The sequence below is a fragment of the Diabrotica virgifera genome, chromosome 6, assembly GCF_917563875.1.
Source record: "Diabrotica virgifera virgifera chromosome 6, PGI_DIABVI_V3a".
Taxonomy (NCBI): domain Eukaryota; kingdom Metazoa; phylum Arthropoda; class Insecta; order Coleoptera; family Chrysomelidae; genus Diabrotica; species Diabrotica virgifera.
Genome location: NC_065448.1, coordinates 207,111,324 through 207,135,446, shown reverse-complemented (window position 1 = coordinate 207,135,446; position 24,123 = coordinate 207,111,324). Strand labels below are relative to the sequence as shown.

Genomic DNA, 24,123 nt, shown 5'->3' with positions numbered 1-24,123 from the left:
ATGATGACAAATGACAGTTGACAAGGACATTTTTGGTTTTGTTCTTCTTTTTCGAGGAGTTTCACGATTCATGATGCATTTTTTTCCAATAAGAAAATTGAATATAACATTTTGCATTAGAAAAGAAGAAGAAATTGACATATTGTAAGTGGTGGAGGTGGAGTGTGTTACATTTAGCGCGCTTATTTTTATGTTTGTAAACTCGTCCTTAAATTATAGAAATTTAGATTATAATGGGGGTATGTACCTATTTTTGTTTATTATAGTTTTTCTAAATAAAAACAATTTGTTTCATCTAATCCTTTTACAGAGAAAAACAGCAGCAAGCAGTGCAAAGAGTAAAGAAAAACGTTTGCAAAGGAAAGAAGAACAAAGCAGGATAAGTCAAGCTATGACTATTGTTGCAAATGCTAATAAGTTGGAGGATCCTTTAGAACCCTTTCCGGTCTTCCGGAAATTCAATAAAAATGGTTTAGAAGCAGAACTTTTCGTAAAAAAGGCGGTTGACTTGGATCAAAATGTTAAAGACTGGGCTTTTAACTTAACTAAAAAGAACATGCAGCTGAAGTAAGTTTTGGGTGGCTTTGGAACTCATGACTAGTGATGACATTAACTTTCAAATATACAGAGTGTTTCATTAATAATTGGAAATATTTTAAGTGTAGGTTGCTGGACTCAAAATATTAAGATTGAACCCAAATTGCCTAAGGGGGTCGTCTAGTGTGAAGCCAGTTTTTAGTGCTTTTTTCGAAAATTCAATTTTTTACACTTTTTGGGGTCTATATAGCTGATAAAAATGTTTTTTTATATTTTTTGTATGTAGTATGTAATGTTTAATCCTTGTTAGATTTATAACAAATTCGAACTGTTTATCATTTTTTTTCTTTCCGAAAAATCACATTCATTACTTTGCTTTTTGTACTAATCAAAGATTTGTTATGGTACGATGTTTCAAAGTAGTGAATGTATAATAGCGAATAACTGTATAATCAAATAATCAAAATCCGTTAAAATGAAATCATAAATTGCCTCACAAGAATTTCTTGGAAGCGATACTGAAACAAAATTCGCATAAATTGTAAACACATGCATTTTGTTCTTCTCAGCAGTTTACAGATTATAATTGAATAACTGTTGAATAAATTACAAAACAAAGTAACGAATGTGATACATTCGACATTTAGCGTTGTACAAATATACCTTTAGTTATATTTATACAAAACAAAAGTATGGAATATACCATTTTCATCAGTTTGCAGTCAACCAAATGGAAAAATGTTCATATTCGATAGTTTAAACAGCACATTTCCTGTTCTCCTAATCAAGCTACAGTAACGAGAATTTATTTATTTATTAACGGGATACACCCAATACATACAAAATACGTCATAATAATGAAAATATAAAATTGAGATGCACGTAAAATAACAATTAAGTATATAACACAAACATAAAAAATAAAAATAATATAAAATATTTTTAAATGATGAAAAAAACTGAATTAATTATAACAGTTAAATCTATTTAATTTTTTAAATTCAAAATTCAAGACGCCCGTGTTCTTGTTTAATAGAGTAAACTGAAGAACCAAACAGATCTATTAGATAACTAAACTTGTTTCCATACAGGGTCAATCTACTAATTGGTGCATATTGACCATAATTTGTAGCATGCCGTTGTTCCTTGAATATTTATGGATTGCGTGTCAATCTAGCAGGTATATTAAAGTATACAAGACTTAACAATTCTTCAGAGTTAATAACACCAGAGATAATTTTGCAAAGATAACAAATATCCAACATGACTCTTCTGTGTTCAAGAGTTTGTAAATTTAATCTCATTAATATATTGTCATAAAGTCATAAGTATAATTTCCAACTGTTAAACCCATCTTAAAAGCTGCAAAACATAAAAATTTGTTTTGAACCTTTTCAATATTTAGGATTTGATATGAATAACTAGGTGACCAGATAATAGAACCATATTCAATAATTGATCTCACGATACTGCAATATAAGATTTTTATTGTGTGAATTGACAAATCTTTTGATGAACGTAATACAAAACCCAACATCTTAAATGCCTTTGAAACAGTATGGTCAATGTGAGAGTAAAATGTTAATTTACAATCAAATATTATACCTAAATCCTGAATTTCGTTCACACGTGTGACAGGAGTATTATTAATAAAATATTGATGGTGAATAGGTGAATGGGATCTAGCAAAAGTTATTAAAAAGCATTTATTAATATTAAGTTCCATATCATTTCTACCACACCACTCATAAAAATCATTTACTTGTAAACATTGCTCCAAAAAAGTTAAAAGTAAAGTGATGTGCATAAAGTGCAGTGAAATATTCCACCCAGCATGTTTAAAACAAGCTAGTGAACTAAAAAAACAGACTGTAAACATGAACCATCTCAACAAGTTGCTGAGATTGACATAAATGAAGACTCCTACCTTAGAGAAGAAATCAAACTCTTGAAACAAATAATAACAGGCAAAGACACTATAATATCCGATAAATGCCAGGTAATCCTTTTGCTCAACGAGAAAATAGCGTCATTAGAAAATGAAATTTCATCATTTAATAAAAATCTACCAACACCATATCAAAATAGCAACCAACCAAAAAACTTGCTTCCAATAGATAAGGTAAGTGATACAAAAACCTTATCTGTAACAAAAAACCAAATCAACAAAAATAAACATCGAGGCAATTTGTCATCACCAACACATATGGGAACTCCTAATTTACAGGGTGATCCAATAATAAAGGTTAACCAGGTAGCAGCTGAAATCATGAAAGTACAAAGTGAACAAAAATTAAATGAAGTAATCAACTTAACCAATGACAATCTGGCAGGAATGAAATCTTCAACATCAAAAATAAATGAAGCTAATCATCACCTGTCGGAAGCAGAAGGTTTTACCTCAGTAAAAAGGAAAACTAGGAAAACCCGTAACCATAATATAGGCAGTGGAGATGGGGATGAAAATTTCCCGGGTATAGGTAAAACTGAGAAGAAAATCTGGCTTTTCTTGTCATGAGTCCCTGATACTGTAACAGAAGACAATATAAAGGCCTATATTACGAAACAATCAGGCGAACAAAATACTTATGTAAAGAAACTTCTAACATACTTTGTCCGACCCAATAACCAAGCCTTTATGATAGGAGTCGATCCCTCTCTACAAGAAAAAGTTTACGAAAAAAATTTCTGGCCGAAAAACGTATATTTTAGTCGATTCAACTTCAGGCAAGGTCAACGGTTCCTGGAACATCCTCAACCTCAACCAAGGGGAAACTTTTCAGATCAGTTGAATGGAAATTTTAATAGATAGCAACTGATTCCGATATTTTTATACTTTTAACAATATTTTATCAGTCTCGTAATCTTGTTCTCTACTAAATGTTGTTACCATTAATGTTTTTAATAAGATAACTTTAGTTTACTTTAGTGTAGTATTTTTTAATAACCTACTTATTGTACTATAAAAATAATTTATCTATCTACTATAAGTATACCATGTTTGTGACTTGTCTTATGTCATGTAAATGATACAAAAAGATCAATAAATTTATCTATCTATCTAAGATATTATTATTTACCTTATCGAATGCTTTAGAAAAGTCAGTATAGATGGAATCTACTTGTAACTTGTTTTCCAAAGCAATAACAATGTCATTATGATAAAGAAGTAAATTAGTTACTGTAAATTTACCCTGTACAAAACCGTGTTGTTCATTCACCAGAATACTACCGAATTCACAAGATGTATCACATAATAATGCGAGGACAAGGTATCAAATCTGAAAAACCCTATTTTTCACATTTGATAGTTGGAAATGGTAGGGGCGATATATTGTCATTAAAATATGGTCTTTCAAACAATTGGGATGTACCATATTTTTATAACATTCGAAGCGCTTTAAACTTTGTTGCAAACACACGATAAACACAGTTGCTCAAAATTATATAGTATAGTTTACCTCCGAGGTTCAGATATGTACTAAAGATATTGTGTGAATTTGAGTAGAATCAATCAAGTAGTCTTTGAGATATCATATCTGCAGGTTGAAAATATTGTGGTTTGAGAAAAAGTGATATACTAAAACAGATACAGTAGAGCGTCGATAATCCGAACTAATTGGTACAGGGGTAGTTCGGATTATTGAACATATGTTCAAAATACATACAAAGCTCATAAACATAGTACATATTATTATGTACATACGTTTTAGTTATAGTATTTTTACTACAAAAACGTTATTACGTAGGTCAAAATTTTTGACGTAAGAGAACTGTCAAAACATTAGAATGTGACTTTTCATTATTGCTATGTTTATTATATAAATACGGCAATAATGAAAAGTCACATTCTAATGTTTTGACAGTTCTCTTACGTCAAAAATTTTGACCTACGTAATAACGTTTTTGTAGTAAAAATACTATACAAGGAATAAAACACCTGCATAATAAACAAATACTTATATTGTATGTATTTCTGCATAAACAAAACAAAAATCCGCGGTCATATTTTTGCCCATATTATCATATATTAAATCCAAAAATTCGGTCCGTGATCATATTTTTTAATTTTACAATTTTTTTGCGTTTGGATTACCAGGGTTCTGATTATCGACGCTCTACTGTAATGAAATAATAAACAGGATGTCGGAACGGGTTTGTTGAGTCTAGTACACAAAAGAGATAAGCAGTTGGGCTTGAGAATATTCGATGTGACAGCCATCACTGTGCCACCCTGATGAGTGGGCCGAGCACACTCTATATACATGCTCAGGTTTATGGCTCTAACTTTTCAATGGCTTAAAATTTCGAAAAATTCTTTTACCAACGTCTTCTATACATGAATCAGTCATTTTAAAAACAACATAGTATATCCACTAAAGTACTTTTGAGAGAAACCATTTTAAATGTAATATTTATATTGTTTGAGGGGGCAATTATTGTGGCTTGGTACTTACTTAATAATATATACAACACCTTCGGGGGTAGGATTAGTGTGATTTTTTTCACAAAATAGTAGAGGCTGGTACCAACTCCACGAAAATGTTATAAGTTTTTGACAAAATGTGGATATATACCATTTTTAAGATGACTGATTCTCATGTTTTAGATGTGATATATGAAAATAAAATCGATTTTTTTGACCTGACACACTAGATGACCCCCTTAAATAAAATGTGGCTCCTTCCTGAGTTGCAGGTTGTTTTATTTGAATATAGTAATATATCCTTTATCCTTGTCAAACTTAACAATACAATAACAAAGATGTAGGTATTGTACACCCTATTAAATTATATTAAATAAAAGCTTCTGGATACTACCAGAGGCATACGATAGGAGAAAGTGAATGGTTGACCCTTCCAAAATTCTACCCCACTAGCGAAATTGCTATTTTATCACAATTAGTGATATTAGAAGAGAATATTCTCGTTCATTCTCGGCCAGAAAATTCTCTCGAGAATATTCTCGGCAAAAATTTTCTATATTTTCAAAAACCGAAACAAAAATAAAAACTAGATACCTACGGGTCAAATTACTATAATTTAAAAAATATGTAGGTATATTGTTTTTTCCAATCCCATGAACCACTAGCAAGGGTGTTGACAGTGTCAATATTTATTGTTTTGGTGCAATATTAACGTGCAAATATTTAGAATGGTGTTCATTTAAGCAGAGAAGAACAAGTTGAGGAAACTGAGGTTGTAGATAATTTAGCAACTTTAAAATATGGTGATTAGTCGGTTGAAATAATGGCAGATTTGGTACTTTATCGGTCAAAAGAGGGATTTTTTGGAAAACCATATGTTGTAAAATCAATTGAAAAACTAGACTTAATCATATGGTGAAGAGGTACATGTTTCAGAACAAAATTAACTAAAATAGTAATTGATTAACAGTGCAGCGACTGAAAGAAGTTTCAGTACTTATGGTTTTTTTATCCACTCCTCTAAAAGAAACCGGCTCACTGCTGAACGGGCTCGTAAGGTAACTTTTATTGCTCACAATTTAAAATTGTTAGACGTAGACCAAACCATGACTGAGCTGGCCACTCGTGAAAAACAAAATCCCACAACTCATCAGTACATTGAAATGCAGATTGTAGATGACTAGACTAGGATGAGCTAATGATAGAAATAGATTCTGAATCTGAGGTCTCATCTTTTATCATACCACATCGATTATTTGCTGTTAAGAAGAAAATTTCATTTTTTTATCAAAGAAATTTTGTGTTTTCTGTTGTTTTTATATTTTTTATATACAAAGAACACTGTTGTTTCGTCTCATAATTTTGTATATAAGATCATTATTTTTAAACCCTATTTTTAATCTTCAACGATATTCTCAGTGCATATCCTCAAGTGCGTCATGGGGTTCATTCTCAGAAAATTCTCCATATCGAGAATATTCTCCGATTTTTCATTCTTGAGAATTTTCCAACACTAATCACAATTTTTAGATTCTCCAATACTCTGTATGTAAATAATATACTCTTCATTCGTAACGATAAGATCATTATTTTTTGAGATATTTGAAGTTAAAAATGAAGCGACACAGTTATTTTGACTAATCTAGGTGTTAATAATTATGTCAGTGCTTTTAGGTCATAAGATTGCATTTATTATGCAAATGAATTTTTAATCCCAATTAATTAAAAACATAATGATATTTATTAAAATTTCTTGAAACAAATAGATTCATTCAATATTTAAAAACAAATTGAGGTTCTATAAAGAACCGTTTTGTTATACATAATCTAAATAAAAGAACAATTTTAATAACACGAAAATATCAAAAAACACATTTTAAATAAATCTTTTATAACAAATTCAATGTGATGCCCACTTACCTCAATAAAGCTTATCAATTCGTTCGTTAAGTGATCATTTATTTTTGTTTGTGAAATTTCATAAACAAGGGATCTACCTGTTTTATGAAATAATGTATGTGAAAGTACAAATTTCGAACGATGTCCCCCTGGGCTGAATATTAATGAGTTAGATAGATTATAGGACTATAATTTTTATTATTTTCTGGTATGAACAAGTGCATGGGATGAGAGGTAAAAAATATTATTTTATATGCTTTAATTTTTTCAGATATGAACAATGTACATGGGGATGGAGTGATAGTAAGAAAGTTGAAGAACTAACAGATGAAGCAGCATGGTACCTTGTAGCTAAATCTTCAGATGGTACTTTGCTTGGATTTTCCCATTTTAGATTTGACATGGATGAAGGAATAGAAGTACTCTATTGGTAGGAACAAATGTTATGAATATTAGTTATAATCATTAACACCTTTGCTGCGTTACAAGGCAAATACACCTCTTATTACACTAAGGTTAGCTGCATCGACTGCGTCGTAATGCACTGTGGCAAAGGTTCATCCATCCATCCAATGGTACTACAGCCCAAATCGAGCCTTGGCCTCCTTCAACAAGCTTCTCCAATCATTTCGATTTACCGCTGTTCTTTTCCATGAACGCGTTCCCAGGAAGTTCCTGGCATCCTCATCGACTTCGTCTTCCCATCTCTTTTTAGGTCTTCCAACAGGTCTTCTTCCCTGCATTCTTGCATTCAGCAATTTTCTGGGGATTCTATTCTCATGCATGCGGACCACGTGCCCTGCCCACCGTAATCTCTGCAGTTTAGGTGTATTGTGCTAGAGTTGGTTCGCTATATTGCTCGTATATTTCTCTATTATACCTAATTCGCCAGTTGTTATTTTCACTTATTGGGCCCAGTATCCTACGTAATACTTTTCTTTCAAACACATCTAATGCATTGGCAGATTTCTGTGTTACCACCCGTGGTTCGCAGCCATAACTTACTATGGGCCTGATTATTGTTTTATATACCCGGAGTTTTGTTTTCCGGTGTACGTCTCGCGATTTGAATATGTGGCCCATCGCGAAATAGGCTTTATTTGCCAGCACAAGCCTCCTATTTATTTCCGGTTCTTCTTCATTGCTTGCAACCAGATCCATTCCTAGGTAGGTGAATCTATTCACATGTTCTATATCGTCAATAAAATGTTGTTGCGCCGGTCTATTTGATCTGGTTTGTATGAGTAGTTTTGTTTTATTTGTACATATTTATTGCTAGCCCTACTGCTTCTGCACTGTTTCAACTCAACGTAGGTTTCTTCCGCTGCATTCATTGTTCTGCTCATTATGTTTATACCATCTGCGTATGCTGCTAATTGGGTAGATTTGTTTGTAAGTATGTTATTTCCGCTCACCGTCAACCGTCTAATTACATATTCAAGAACAAGATTAAAAAGCGTTGGAGCCAGTCCGTCGCCTTGTTTCAGTCCTTGCGTTATCATAAACGCATCAGTGATCTCTGTCCTTGAATACATACCTGTGCTTCTGTTTCTGTCATTGTCATTTGCAATAGTCATATTAATTTTGATGGTATGCCAAATTCTTCCAATATATTAGGTAGAATTGTTCTATCTATTGAATCATAGGCTTGTTTAAAATCTACAAAGAGATTGTAAACGTCCATGTCATATTCCCATGCTTTGGCTAGTATTTGTTTAACTGTAAATAGTTAGTCAATGGTAGATCTATTTTGCCTAAACCCTGCTTGATATTCCCCGATGATTTTTTCCGTGAGAGGTTGAAGTCTTCGATTAAGGATGTGTGTGAATATTTTGTATCCCGAACAAAGTAAAGAGATGCCTCTATAATTCTGACACAACAGTTTGTCTCCTTTTTTATGAATAGGGCAGATTATACTTTTCTTCCATTGTTGGGGGATTTCTTCTTCTATCCATATCTCTCGTATTAGCTGGTACATCTGTTGTGTCAAATTCCTTCCTCCTTGCTTGAGTAGTTCTGCCGGTATTTTATCTATTCCCGGTGATTTATGGCTTTTTTGTATGTGGATTGCCGTTTGGACCTCCTCTAGCGTTGGGGGTCTAGTTAATTCATTTTCTTCTCCATCTTCCCCGTGGCAAAGGTTCACTATGGGACATATATGCCTTGTAACGCACTCAACATAAGTTTATAAATATTTCTAAACACAGCCAAGGTGTTAAGCAATTTTGTAACCAAACTTATTAGGAATTACGACTGATGGATACAGGATTTGAAGTCATTATTGTATATTTTATATGAAAAATACATTTTTATTTATAAAAGCATCATATTTACTATATTTAATGAGAATAAACCACAATTTTGAAAATATGTTTAATTTTTACATGGTGTATCGTGTACACTAGGGTGGGCCGAAAAAGGCAAGAACATTTTTTTTTTTCGGAATAAGAGGTTGGTATATTAAAACCAAATCGGCAAAATGGGCAGACAATCAAACAGTTTTTTTTATTTTAATTTAAAAAAATAGCCCCGCCCCAAGGGGGTAGAAAAAAAATGTTTCTGATATTTTTTTTTGATTTGGTATAGCATAAAAATATATTATCCCATTTATGATGAGAAAAAAATTTGGTCAAATTCTTTTAATATTTAAAAATGGCGTTTTGAAAAAATGATGACTTATTCAAATTTTGCAATAACATTGTATTTTTATCATTATTTTTCAACCCACAACTTACCACGGGGAGGTGGCTGCATGCTCCCTTCCTTAAATGATATGTAGTAAAAAATTTAAATTTAATAATAGTAAAGTAAAAGTCAATTATTATTTGATGTTTTTACCTTTTTAGCTGTACAATAGCTTTATTGTGACTTATTTTCGAACGTAGGTAAATTCTGTCTTGCCTCTAGTCTAACTCTTATAAAACTGTCCCTAGCCGAGTGACCACAAACTTGCCTCTGTTACAATCTTTATTTTTTTATTTATTTATTTCAACGGTAGAACCATTTACAAACGAGTACAAAAAAAATAGTAAAAGTAAAATTCATGTACAAAAAACATCAAAAATCAACGAATAAAAGACAATTAAACAACAAAATTTGTAAAATAAGACAGTAAATTCATTCACAGAAGATGAAAAATATCACATATTTAAATCAATAAACTCTGAAGCTGCCTTTTGAAGACATTAATGCTTGGACAAAAAAATCTTTATACATCGCTCAACGGCTTGAGTGTGACTTGGTAATTTGCTTATAATTAAAAACGATCTATTTTTAATAGCTGCTAGCAGTTCTTTATTTTTAAGATTAATTGTTAGCGGGGGCTCTGTTAAATAGCATTCATTCCAATTAATTAACTCAGTATAATTCTCGGCATTCCAATTTATGGCAGGGATTAAAAAAAACGAACTTTTTCTGGTTGATCTCTAGTTCTAGCCTCTAATATGTGTCGAAAACCAAGTTCTCTAATATGATTTCTTTCGTCAGCAATCGTAGCTATCAATATTTTCATCCTGATGGGCAAAATAAGCTTTAGTTTGAATCACTTTATCTATAATTATTTTCACTTCTTCAGGAAGGGGTCTTGATTTATTTATGGTTTCCCATAAATGTATGGAGCCATATTCAATTGAAGGACGCGATTTTATGTTAAGCCACATAGGTGCGTAGGTACACTTTTGTAATAAACTGAACTAAAAGAAGAAAATTCTGAGGATTAGTTGTGACTACATACAAGCGCAGTAGTTGGTTGGCTGTGGTTAACCATCGCGCATGATTAATTTTTCGAGGATACCTTCTAGATAAAGATTCAAAACAAAAACCATTTTTAATAGCACAACAGATCTGATGTAGATAATATCTCTGATCTGTGCTTAAACTATTTTTGTCAACTTCAGGTTGATGGGTTTGGTTTCACATGATGCCAGCAATAAACCAATTGGTCCCGAAAACGAGTTTGGTCCTTTCGTTTGTCCATCAAACTGTTGGAGCAAGTGATGTAGGGGTAACTCATTTGCATGTAGCAAACGAACAACCCATTGAACTGGCTTTCCAATTTGAACTTCAATTGTTCTAATTACACCGCCCTTCCAGCCAGTGTTGACGTTCGTGCCATCACAGCCTATTGCTTTGAGGTTTTTAGGTTAACGAAATTTTCCTTCATATAAGATAAAATATTTTTCGCTATGTTGGCAGCATTTACTGGTGGATTTATTGATAGGTGACCAAAATGTTATCTTCCCGGCTCCTCTAATAAGGCTACATGTTCAACTAGCTTCATTGTTTGATCTTTTCTACCATCAAAGTAAATAGCTTCAATGTCTTTTCTTTCCTTGTCAGCATTTTCTTGTGTTTTCCAAAATCTTCCAGTGTAGCTGTTGCAATTTTGGCTATTGTTAGATTTGTTGCACCAGTCATATCAGCAATCTGAGCAACATTTGGTAATGCAACTCGTGAGTTGGTTGGATGTTTTTGTTAATGAATTTTTCTCCTGTGGCTCTTCTAGAGAATATGACCACTTAAAGTCTTCATCTTTGGGTCTTATTCGCTGGATGAAATGTCACTTTCGAGTTCACCTCTACATGAGCTGGGTTCTCATCAAACTCCTGACTACTTGTCGAAGGCATTGAAAGTTTCTTTATTCCCTTTTTTTGTTTTTTTCAGTGTTTACCTTATCTACCCCAGCAATTCGCATTTTTCTATCATTCCTCTGATCCTTTAAAAATGCTTATTAAACAAAGGCACTTTATAGAGTTTTTCACATTTACAAGATTTAAAATTACTGCATTTACACGAAGAAATGTCAAATAACAGGTTTACAAAAAAAAATATTTTTTAAAATTGTTTGGAATTTGATAACTGATTTTTATGTATTTTTCAGCGCTGATTGCAAAAATGCAATCCATTTTTTTCTATCACGTAAGGTTTTCTCACAAAAAAGGAATTACTTTTTGGTATAATAACAAAATTTTAGCAATTTTTCAAATTTTTCTTAAGTTAAAGGATTTTATTTCATGTATAATACATGTTATAAACTACATATCTAATACACTTACATTTCTCTTTAAGCTCATAAGTCCTTATAGTAACGCTTTTGCTTTCCGCCGAAGCTTCTTTTATTGCTTTTCCGGCTGTGTACTCGTTGAGGGTCATCTCGTTTTAGCATCCAGCAGTAGTCCGCTATCATGTTGACGTTCCATCTTCCTTGATACCTTCTTTCCATTTCCTTGATATCTTGGTGGAATCTTTCACCCTGCTCTTCACTTACATCACCAAGGTTTGCAGGGAAGTAGTCTAGATGTGAATGGAGGAAATGAACTTTAATGCTCATGTTACATCCCAGCTTCTTAAAGTTGTCGAGCATGTTTGCGACGATTGTCTTGTAGTTAGGATCTTTTTTGTTTCCTAGGAAACCGGTAACAACTAGTTTAAAAGATGTCCATGCTGCTTTTTCGTTTGTTTCCATTTTGTCCATAAAATTGGGATCTCTCATCAGTTTTCTAATGTCTGGTCCGACAAAGACTCCTTCCTTTAGTTTTGCCTCGGATAAACCAGGAAACTGTCCACAAAGATACTTGAAACAGTCCCCTTCTTTTGGCAACACCTTTACAAATTGTTTCATTAACCCCAACTTAATGTGGAGTGGTGGTAGTAATACCTTTTTGGGATCCACAAGGCTTTTCCTCTCAACATTTTTAACCCCCACCTGTAAGGTTTTTCTCAAGGGCCAAACTTTTTTAATGTAGTGTTGCTTTCTGTCTCTACTGTCCCATTCACAGAGAAAGCAAGGGAACTTTGTATAACCACTTTGTTGACCAAGCAGCATTGAGATCACTTTCAAATCACCACATAGTGTCCATTTATGGCCTGAATAGCAGAGTTTGTTTAAAACCAGTTCGAGGTTTTCATAACATTCTTTCAAGTGAACAGAATGTCCAACTGGCATAGAAGCATACTTATTGCCATTGTGTAGAAGCACTGCTTTAAGGCTTCTTTTTGAAGAATCTATAAAAAGTCTCCACTCATCAGGAGCATATTCTATTTTGAAACGTGCCATAAGTCCAGGAACATCACTGCAAAACACCAAGTCACCTTCTTGAGAGAAAAAAGATACAAACTCCTTTTCCCTGGAACGATACCAAGAAAAGGACGTACCCGGAGCCAACACATTTTTATCTTTTAATCTAGACCCTAAAAGTTCTGCCGAGTCTTTAGGAAGACCTAGGTCTCTAACTAAATCATTCAGTTCAGATTGTGAGAATGGAACGGGATCGGTTGTGCCAGGATCGTAGCCATCACTGTCTTCTTCACTTTCACCTAGCTGAGCCAATGGCTCGTGGTCATCTAAAATACCATCCAAAGAAACTGGAGGAGAGGGTATTGGTACTTCACGTCCATGAGGAAGAGGGCGAATGGCTGATTTGATGTTAGGGTAAGAAATATCCTTTTTGTTTTTCAAATTGAAACCTTGAACATTGCAAGAACAAAAATAGCAGTCATCACTATGGTTTTTGGGCTCCCTCCAAACCATTGGTATTCCAAAACGAAATGACTGCTTTTTACCTTGAAACCATTGTCTCAGTTCTTCAACACACACTGAACAAACTTTGTGTGGGGCCCAAGACTTGTCTTGATCACCCAACTTTATACCAAAATAGGCAAAATATACCTTTTCAACAAAATCGGAAATGTTTCTTTGTTGCTTTTTAACTGTATAGTTACCACAAATGTAGCAGAAGCAATCTGGTGAGTTGATACATCCTCTGGTAGCCATTTTTCATAAAACAACTTCACACCACAAGAAAACAATCTGTTTAGGCTGATGCCTTGAATTATGTTCTTTGTAGTTCGATAAAAAATCACTGAAAGTTATTTGATTCACACTTTATTGCCAACTATCCGTGTGTCACGAGATATCATTTAATACTACTCTCACAATCACTACTTCAAATCACTAGTAACCACAGCACGTGAACAGCACAGAGTGAAGAGATACTGTGAACTGAAGAACAGGTAGCAGAAGCTCACTGCTTGGTGATGGGGATGGGGATGGGCACTGTGGCAGACAGGCACTGACATGAAAGATGCTCAGTGAGTCAGTAAGTGGATGGCGAGGGAGGGGAGGCAATGGACAAGTACCGACATGAAAATAATGCTGGTTTCTCCTAATCAACTCTTTATTTTACATACAACTTGTATAGTAAAAAAACAGCTAAGTAACTGAAAATACCTTAAAGTATTTTTTTTTATATTTATTAAAAGTACTATGGGCTTAATAAACAGTTCATAAAGATCCAAAAAACAAAAATTCAAACTCACTAGAGTACGGAACTATGTATAAAAATATCGAAAAAAAGCTAAAAATAGACAAGCAGTTTGTGGAATAACTGTACGTGATGGAACTTTTTCACTATTTTTCCCGAAATTAGCGTTGAAAATACTATAAAAATCACTTATTCAATTTTAAACAATTTTTATGTCGCAGACCTGTGTAATTTTTTAGAGGCCATTTTGAAATTTTGCACTTTTTGTAAAAAAAATGGAGATTTTCGTGTTTTTAGGGGCTTTCTTAAATTGCGATATTTCTTATGATATGCTATTATCATTGCTATGACGCGTTTGGAACCAACTGTTGGAAGTGAAGCAAGTTTCCATGTAGCTTTTTTTATGGCCTTTGGGAACTGCGCCCATTTTGTCAGCAACACTTCTTGAAATCGACGCCTCACCATACACCAAGACCATTACGAATTTATCTCCGAATCCATTACAAAAACAATCCAGGGTAGTTCAGGGAAAAAAACTTTTCGCACCCACATCGTTCAGGGTGACTGCACATACTAAGTAGGGACACGGGGTATTATTAATTTACACGACTAATTTTATAATCTAAAGTTTCAATTTACACGACTTAACATAATTTAGAAGAATCCTAAAGATTGACGGTTTGTTCAAAGCTAGTAAGTTCATCAGATTACATGGGGGATAAACGTTTCTTGCAATAGCTGCATATTCAACAAATTTCTTTTTGTCACATGCAGAAAATATATGATCCAAGTCACTTATTGTATTGCAATTTTCGCACAAATCCGACTGTATTATATAGATGTGCGGGATAACAGGCATGGCCAAATTTTAGTCGAGAGATAGTAACAATATCGTGTCTTGAAAAATCTAAATTTTTATGCCAATAATCTGTCGGGATTTTCGGATGTAAAAGAGTATACCTTGTCGGACAATTGTTACAGTATTGATGCCATTGAAGTTTCCAGTTATCATGTAATCTGGTTTTACTTACGGTTATACATTCTTGAAGTCCAATATCATTAAATGTTTCCTCGCCACTGAAAATGCTGTCTTTTGCCAACTGATCTACTTTTTCATTATTTTCGAGTCCAATATTAGCTTTAATGCACGAGAATACTATATTACACTGCCTAGTTGTTAGATTAGATATCTTTAATTCTTTGATTATTAGATATTAGACTATTAGATATATTTAATTCTTTGATGTAGGGATTTACGTTAACAGAATTTTCGTCTAGTTGACTAGAGAAACTTTTTAAAACTGATAATGAGTCGGATAATATGTTTATTTGTTTTAGATTTTTATTTTCGGCGTATTGGCATGCTTTTATGATAGCTATGGTTTCTTCTGAAAATATTGATGTATTGGAATTCAGTGTAAATTTTTCTTTGACATCTAGTGATGGTATATAAAAAGCACACACCATCACTTTGTTTTGAAGCATCCATGTAGCTTCTATTTTATTTAGCAACCAGTTAGGCTGGGGCCACAGTATCGTCTAATGCCGTTAATTAACGGCAGACGTTACTGTGGCCCCAGCATTTCGCAACTTCCCACTCAGGCGGCTGCTTGCTCGAATTTCCCTTGATCTGTTGTCTGGTAAATAAATAACATCGAAACACATCTTTGGTCGCCAAACAATTTTTAGATTCCAAGTCGGAAGAAAAGCCAAATATTGGGCAAATGTCTGTTTTCTTAGCTTTAACTTTATCCATGTTTATGTTGTGTCGTGTCCAAATTGCACTTATAACACGACCAATGTTTTTTGCACGGATATGTTATGTAATTTATCACTAACTGATTGAATAAACAAAGGCAGTCCTGAATACGATGACACGATACGGCGTAACGTTCTCAGTTATCGCGGTAAATTGCCTTTAATGAAAAATACCTTGTTCTTCTTCTTCTTTTTGTATGGACATGACTCTGTCTGTTTTTTCAATGTGCCTCTAGTAAGTTGTCGTTCCATCGTTTTCGTGGTCTTCCCACTGATCGTCTTCCTATTGGGGAACCGTCTCTCGCTGTCCTGACTACCCTATTTGTTGTCATTCGGCTTATGTGGTCATTCCATTCTATTCTTCTGTTTCTTACCCAGTTATTAATGTTATCCACCTTGCATCTCCGTCATATATCTGTACTTCTAGCTCTGTCCCATAGAGTCTTACCATCGATTTTTCGAAGGGTTTTCATATCCGCTGTTTCGAGCAATCTTTTTGTCCTCTCTGTGTCGGGTCGTGTTTCTGCCGCGTAAGTCATTATTGGTCTGATGACTGTTTTGTAAATTCTGCCTTTCATTTCTTTTCCGATATTTTTATTTCTCCATATTGTGTCATTCAGGCAACCTACGGCTCTGTTTGCTCTATTCACTTGATCTTCCACTTCTGTTTCGAGCCTTCCGTGGCTAGATAGTGTGATGCCTAGGTATTTAAACTCCATCACTTGTTCTATTATCTGACCTTCCAGCTCCAATTTACATCTTATTGGATCTGCTGTTATAACCATGCACTTTGTCTTTTTTGAGGAAATCAACATGTTAAATTTTCTGGCGATTATTGTGTTGAATTGGTGCAGCATACGTTGTAAATCATCTTCACTTTGAGTGATTAGTATTGCATCGTCCGAATAGCAGATTATTTTAAGTTGTTTTTCTCCCATTTGATATCCTTTTTTAGTTTTTTAGTTCTTACTTTTTTTATTATTTCGTCCATGATCAGGTTGAACAATAAAGGACTAAAGGAATCCCCCTGTCTTATCCCATTGCCGACCTCAAATGGGGTCAGTTAGTTCATCTTCCACTTTTACTTTTATTGTGTTGTTCTGGTAGATGTTTTCGATCGTTTTAATTATTCCTAGAGGTACCTCTCTCGAGTATAACAAATGGATAACGTCCTTTAATGTGACCCTGTCAAATGCTTTCTTAAGGTCCACGAAACATAAATATGCCGGCTTGTTGTATTCCAACGATTTCTCGTGAACTTGCCTCATTATAAATATAGCGTCAGTGCATGACCTTCCCGACCTTAAACCTTGTTGTTCTTCTGCTTATGTTATAATTTCATTCAATTTGTTTGTTATCACTTTTGTTGTTAATTTTAATGTTGTGTTTAATAAGTTAATCCCTCTGTAATTCTCCGGGTCTGATTTGTCTCCTTTTTTGAAGAGAGGTATTAGCCGACAAGCCAGTGCTGGCGCGTGACCTTGAGCGAAAATACACAGCGACAAATGCAGAATACGAGAAGGTCAGCCGCCACCACTCATGCTTGATCTCCATTCTTGTGGTATTGTTTTGTTCTATTATTTTTTGTATTAGTTTTAATAGTTGTTTAGTTAGATCTTGTCCTCCGTATTTTAGGAGTTCATTCGATATTCTGTCCTCTCCTGGAGATTTTCTATTTTTTAATTTTCTTATTACTTCCTTTACCTCTCCCTCCTCGATGTTTATTTTTTCGTTTGTCGTAACTTCAGGTGTTGGTGGTTCATTATCGTCGCCTTTAGCAAATAGAGATTGTTCTAACAACGATTTAAGACAAACACCTGGTCCTGGTGTCTGTCGTGTCATATTCGTATTGCCGGTCGCCAACGCAGGCGAATTACTCAGGGGCGGTGCAGCTAAATATTCAAAAGTAGTAATCAAATTTTTCAAAGCTCCAGGAGCGCGGCTAAATATTAAAATAATTTAACTAAATTTTTTCCACATTATAAGTGAATTAATATCTTCTAGTTTTTTGTTATACCAAATTAAAAAAAAATTCAACCCCCTGGGGTGCGGCTCTTTTTTAAAAGAATTTTTTTTTTAAATAGGGTTAATTGTCTACCCATTTTGCAACTTTTTTTTATTATGCTAACTAAAATTTCCAAAGAAAAATTTCGGCCCATCCTAGTGTACACAATACATTCAACTGTTGTTAAAATTAAACAGTGATTACTATTTTTAGTTAAAGGGGATGTAATATAACTATAGAGAATCATGTTCAATTTTTACATTACTTTTGTAACAAATAATACAAATATTGTTTCTTAACAAAGTAAATTAATTATATATTTTAATTTTAGTTATGAACTGCAGCTTGATTCATCTTTTCAAAGAAAAGGTCTAGGAAAGTTTATGATGCAAGTACTGGAATTAATAGCATTTAAGAACACTATGAAAAAGGTTGTGCTTACGGTTTTGAAGAATAATCAATATTCAAAGTTCTTTAAAGCACTAAATTATGAATTAGACGAATCATCTCCATTAGATGATGAAGAAGATTCTTATCCATATGAAATTTTGAGCAAAGTAAATAAACGACTAGCTCCTCACATGTCTCCAATGAAGATGAACTCGAATCACTGTTGCTCAGGCCATGACCATCATCACTGAACTTAAAAAATCTCAACTTCCAATTTTTGTACATTTTAAATTAATTTTTTTAGTATTGACTCATTTTAAAAAATAAATAGGCTTTTAAATTAGACAATATTTTATTTGTATGAGTTTTTTTTTGCTAGATAAGGTTTTTTTAATTTTAATGTTAAAATTAAATGTTAGTAGACACAAAATCTTGGTCCAATGCTGTTTAAATGTTAAGGTAATGTAGTAAGTAAATTAAACTTATTGTAATGTGAAGTTATAATTATCAACTCTGAGTCAGTTATGAATGATTTTAAATTTTGACTAATTTTTGACAATTTTAATATTTTTTAAATGAAAAAGTTTTAACAAGTTACTATTGCTCAATTTCATCTTCAATTACAATTTTAAACGTAGCAAATAAATATTCACAAACAGATCACATCTATTACATAAACGACCAATCTTTTCTTAAAGTCGCACACCCAACACAACATCTAACTATTATATATAAATAAAAGCTACATTAATAATTAAAATAACATCACCATATATATAATTAAAATAACATTACTATATATAACTAACAAATTAGATTATCGGTTTAATGTCGTATTTTCCTACTAAACCATTCAAGACCCTATCGATGTTTATAGTTAATATATTACATTGAAATCTTTCCCTTCACCAACCATTCCTCTAGCAAAGTGCATTAAAAGTATGATATTGAATACTACTACATTTTTCCCTTATACCGGAAAGTAAGTATATATCTTATACTTGACATACTTTTGTTTGCCACTGCACATGAATGCATGCATGTTTGTGAGTATGAGGATTGTAAACCATGCGCACGTACATGTGATGGGTATTCATGTGCATGCTTTAACAGATGTACTTTGATATTGGCTGTATCATTAAATTTTACTCAAACCAGACTAACTAACTCTGGTTTTTTGTGTTTTGTAGCATTTGATTTTACCTTAACCGGACCTGATGATGCTGTACAAATTGTAAACAGCGAAACCGGTCGTCAGTGGTAAAATAAATTGTTTGTGAGAACGTCTCTCTTTTCTTTACTACACTTTTTCATTTTTCTTTCTAGAAGTTTCACCTATCTTTTGAGAAACACTTTCGAATTTCGATAAGATTGCTTGTTCTGCTGAGTGGAAGTGGAACGTCTTTGGGTCATCTCCATTCTTCTTGAGGACCTCCTCGAGTCGTGCTTTCAGGACTTTCTTGGACCCACTGGCGTCTAACTCGTACTCTTCTAATTGTTCACGGAGCTGTTTTACGGAGTTCTTCTAGCAACATCTTTGGTCGGCACGCACGTACTTTTCAAAATGTGTTTTAAGTCTTTCCGAATACCGAACAATTAACGCACTCCGATTATTCACGACGAATAAAGTTCAAAAGTCTTTTTAAATTCACTTTTAATTTATTTACACTCCACACCGAACACCACTGTAATAAAACGAGCGATTCGTATTTACATACGACTTTATTAATTATTTATTTATACAAGTTTTCTTTTACAAACTCTAGCTAAAACTAAACTTATTTACAAAATCCATTCCTATTTATAGCCCAGCCGTTATTCTGGACCAATCCACGCTCATCTCTAGCTATCAGCTCGCCACGCCTACTTGAGGTAGAGTCATTTTTACACGTCTCGAGTTGTGTACCGTTATACGGGGGTCGGTCAAGAGTTCTCTTTCGTTACAATATCTTTCACAATCAATATTTTTGTGAAGTTGGCAGCTGTTACCATGCACCAACATTCAGCAGTGGATAGATCAAATAATAATAATAATAATATTTAACATCTATCCACTGCTGAATATAGGTCTCTCTCAGTATTTTCCATTTATTTCTTGTAGTATCTCTAATATAAAATAGGGTGCAAGAGATTCAATGAACCCATGGGCTAATAAACAATGGTTAAGAGCGTAGGAGCAAAATTTCGAGCCAATGCTTTTTAAATACATTCATTTTTTCAAATCATGAAAAAACTAATAAATATTTTTGAAAAATTTAAAGGCATAATTATTGTTGAGGGCTTCAAAACTTCTATGTTTATTTTAATAAGTTACAGGGGTGAAAAAAAGAGAAAATTGAGTGTTGAATTGCAAATATCTCATTCAAAAGAAACTTTTTGTTTATTCTAAGGGACTTTTGGCCTCGGTAATAGTAATCTTTCATTCTGCATTTAAATTTTTCAAAAATATTTAGTAGTTTTTTCAGGATTCGAAAAAAATTAATGCATTTAAAAAGCACCGACCTGAAATTATGCGCTTACGCTCTTACTACTAGACACATACTGAGTGCAAAATACTAAGGAAGATATGTAGACCAACACATTGCAGCGATGGTTCGTGGAGAATTAAAATGAACCACAAGCTGGATGAACTAATGCAGAGCGCTGATATTGTTATATTTGTAAAGTCACAAAGACCAAACTGGCTTGATCACTTAGATAGAAAGAATGCCAGATAATCAAGCTGTGAAAGTAATCCAGAAATGAAAGCCCCAAGGAAATAGAACAAGAAGAAGGCCCCGTAAAAGATGGATAGGCGACGTAGAGGGGGATCTTAAAACCGTGAACATCAGGCAGTGGCAAAAGGAAAGTATCTGACAGGGGAGAATGGAAGAACATTGTTAAGCAGGCCAATACTCACGACATATTTATTCCATTGTTACTCCTATAAAATTTTAAGTTGTGACAGGAGCATCGAAACCGTTCAAACAGATGTATGTATGTAGAATTCGAATTTGACCTAATATAGACTTTTCATGTTGTGCGATATTCAATATTTTGTCCTGAATCTTTTAGTTCTATGGTTCTATATTGAAAATAACTATTAAAATTTAAACATATTTGATGTGTGTATTATGGATTAAAACAGCGTTTCTCAACGTTTTACCATTTGCGCCCCAATTTTCCATAATTATTTTTACCGCGCCCCCCCCCCCCCCTCGTTCAATAACAATATATCTACAGTCGGAAAAATGAAAGAATACCCATGAACGAACATATAAAACACGCTGTATTTTCCTATCACCGTGTCACAAAGAAAATTGCCCAGCGCAAGTACATGTAATAATAGTTATTATATGTACTTGCGCTGGCCAATTTTTTGTGTGACACAGTGACAGGAAAATACAGCGTGTTTTATATGTTCGTTCATGGGTATTCTTTCATTGTTCCTACTGTATCTATACAATAATAATATTCCTTGAGCAGCATGAAACCTAATAAACTAAAAAGACATTGGGAAACGCTTCATAGTGAGTACATTAGCAAACCCCAAGAATTCTTCGAGTTAAAATTAAAATGGCGTGAAAAGCAAAAATTAGTTTTAATAAAAACTTTGACTGTGAATGAAATAGCTTTGCTTGCCTCTTATAAAGTCTGATATTAAATAGCCAGATCCAAAAAGCCTAACACTATTGGTGAAGATCTTATATTACCAACTGCAATCAAAATTGTAGAAAGTTATTGGAGATTAGAAGAAGTTGGAGATAATTTTGCTAAAAAATTGGAGTTTATACCTCTATCAAATGATACTGTTGCCCGCAGAATTGGTGATATAGCTGAATATGTACAGGATCAGCTAATCAGGAAGTTGCGTGAAAAGCTGAGTTCGATTCAGCTTGATGAGGCAACAGTAGCAATAAATATGCTCATTTTATTGCCTACGTTCGATTTTGTGATGGCAGATCAGTAGTAGAACTACTTTTCTGCAAACCAGTAGAATTTATAGCAAAGTCGCTTGCAATATTTGCTATGTTAAATGTTTATATAAATGAAGCAAAAATATAGTGGAAGAATTGCGTTGGAATATGGTGCTCATACTATGTCCGGTAAGTCTACACCCGCTTGTGAAACAAAAGTCTCCAATGTGTATATGGACGCACTGTATGAACAACAGAGAAGCTCTGGCTTGAATATTGTGCTAACTACGGTTGTAACAATAGTTAATTATCTACATAAAAATGAGACCTTTGAAAACTAGAATCTTTTCTGTACTTTGCAAAGACATGGATGCGGTACATTCAGCATTATTATTTTATTGTGAGGCAAGATGGTTATTACGTGGGAAATTTTTACAACGTGTTTTGAATTAAGACAAGAAATCGCCATTTTTCTAGAAGAAGAAAAGAGGCCGCAAGTCAAGATGTTTCATGATGGTTTATTTTTGATGAAATTGAGCTACTTCGTTGATATATTCGAGAAACTAAGTATTTTAAACTTACAACTTCAAGGGGCCAATACATATACATTTGATACGAATGATACAGTTAACGCTTTCTGTAGAAAATTGAAATTGTGGAGCAGAAATTTAAAGCAAAAAACCTAGAAATATTTGAAAATGAGGATGAATGTTTTAAAACTTACCAGGTTGAAGAACAACACGTGAAAGTTGTTTTTGTAACCATTGAAAATCATTTAGCAATGCTGACAAAAAATTTTAAAAGATACTTTTTAGCCGACGACCAATTAATACGTACCTAATAGTTATGAGTGGGTCGGGAATCCGTTTCAAATTACACCCGAAGAGCTCTCTACTGCAGAAGAAGAAACCTTCATAGACTTCACAGCAAATGCCGAAATCAATAAACAGTTTAATATTAGATCCCTCTTTGAATTTTGGGCAGGGGTAAATGATGAGTTTTCTGCATTGAAAACCAGAGCGTTCCGTATACTATTACCGTTTTCACCATCCTACCTTTGCGAAACAGGATTTTCCGCGATGGCTGCTTTAAAGGCCAATTATAGATCGCGCAGCTAAATATAGAGAAAGAACTGAGAGCGTCTATTTCTAATATTACACCCTGTTTCGATAAGCTTTGCTCTGCAAGACAGGCCCAAGGAAGTCACTAATTTACATTAAACTTGTTGATTTAGTATTCAGTGCTCATAACTATGTATAGCTCCTTGTTCATGGGTATTTTATTTTTTTGCTTGTCAGAATTTTGTTTTGCTTTGATTTTAGTAAATTAGTCAATGTTTTAGGTTTTTTTTTTGATATTTTCACGCCACCCCCATTGCTAAAAGCGCGCCCCACAGGTTGAGAATCACTGGATTAAAAGTAATGTCAAAGGATGGTAAAATAATCAAGAAACTTCTTAAATATTTATTTATATCTTTAATAAAAAGTAATACTATTTATAAATATATCCTAAAAAATTACAAAGGCCCACCATTGTTAATAACGGCTATTTCGTTATCATCGATGGCTCTCCTTCTAAATCGAGGGGGTAATTCGAAGTCCCAAAGTGTTGCTCCCTGTCCTTGTGCTTGATGACCCCCTTGGATTCCACTTTTGGAGGCTGTGGCCGGTTGGGCCTGCTGGGTTTTGGCAAACCCATATCGAAATTTGATCAATCGATGAGACATTTGCGGAGAAAATGATACAGACCGTGTTGCTATATAATTAAGCATGGTTTTTGATATTCACGTTTGCCTGAAATTTTATAAAAATATTAAATTTTTTATATTGTTTTTATTATGTCATACCTACCCTACCAACCACCTTTAATTACTGTCACTGTCAATAAATTTTTCTTCTTTTTTAATCAAGTCTTTGTATCTACCTAGCTAATAAACTAACTTGTCAAGGC

General features: G+C 33.6%; 1 protein-coding gene and 1 long non-coding RNA gene across 2 annotated transcripts; one reads left to right on the top strand and one right to left on the bottom strand.

The window, feature by feature from the left end:
* Nucleotides 1-111: 111 nt before the first annotated feature.
* Nucleotides 112-18,625, top strand: LOC126887169 (N-alpha-acetyltransferase 40). Its single transcript, XM_050654553.1, has 4 exons — nucleotides 112-239; nucleotides 311-567; nucleotides 7,134-7,292; nucleotides 18,219-18,625. Exons 1-4 carry the CDS (start codon nucleotides 234-236, stop codon nucleotides 18,526-18,528), a joined length of 732 nt encoding a protein of 243 aa, XP_050510510.1. The 5' UTR covers nucleotides 112-233; the 3' UTR covers nucleotides 18,529-18,625.
* A 4,996-nt stretch (nucleotides 18,626-23,621) lies between these two features.
* On the bottom strand, nucleotides 23,622-24,122 carry LOC126887172 (uncharacterized). Its single transcript, XR_007698974.1, has 2 exons — nucleotides 24,024-24,122; nucleotides 23,622-23,966 (listed from the first exon to the last, which is right to left on the bottom strand). It is a non-coding gene; the product is annotated as an uncharacterized LOC126887172 (long non-coding RNA).
* Between the last annotated feature and the right edge of the window lies 1 nt (nucleotide 24,123).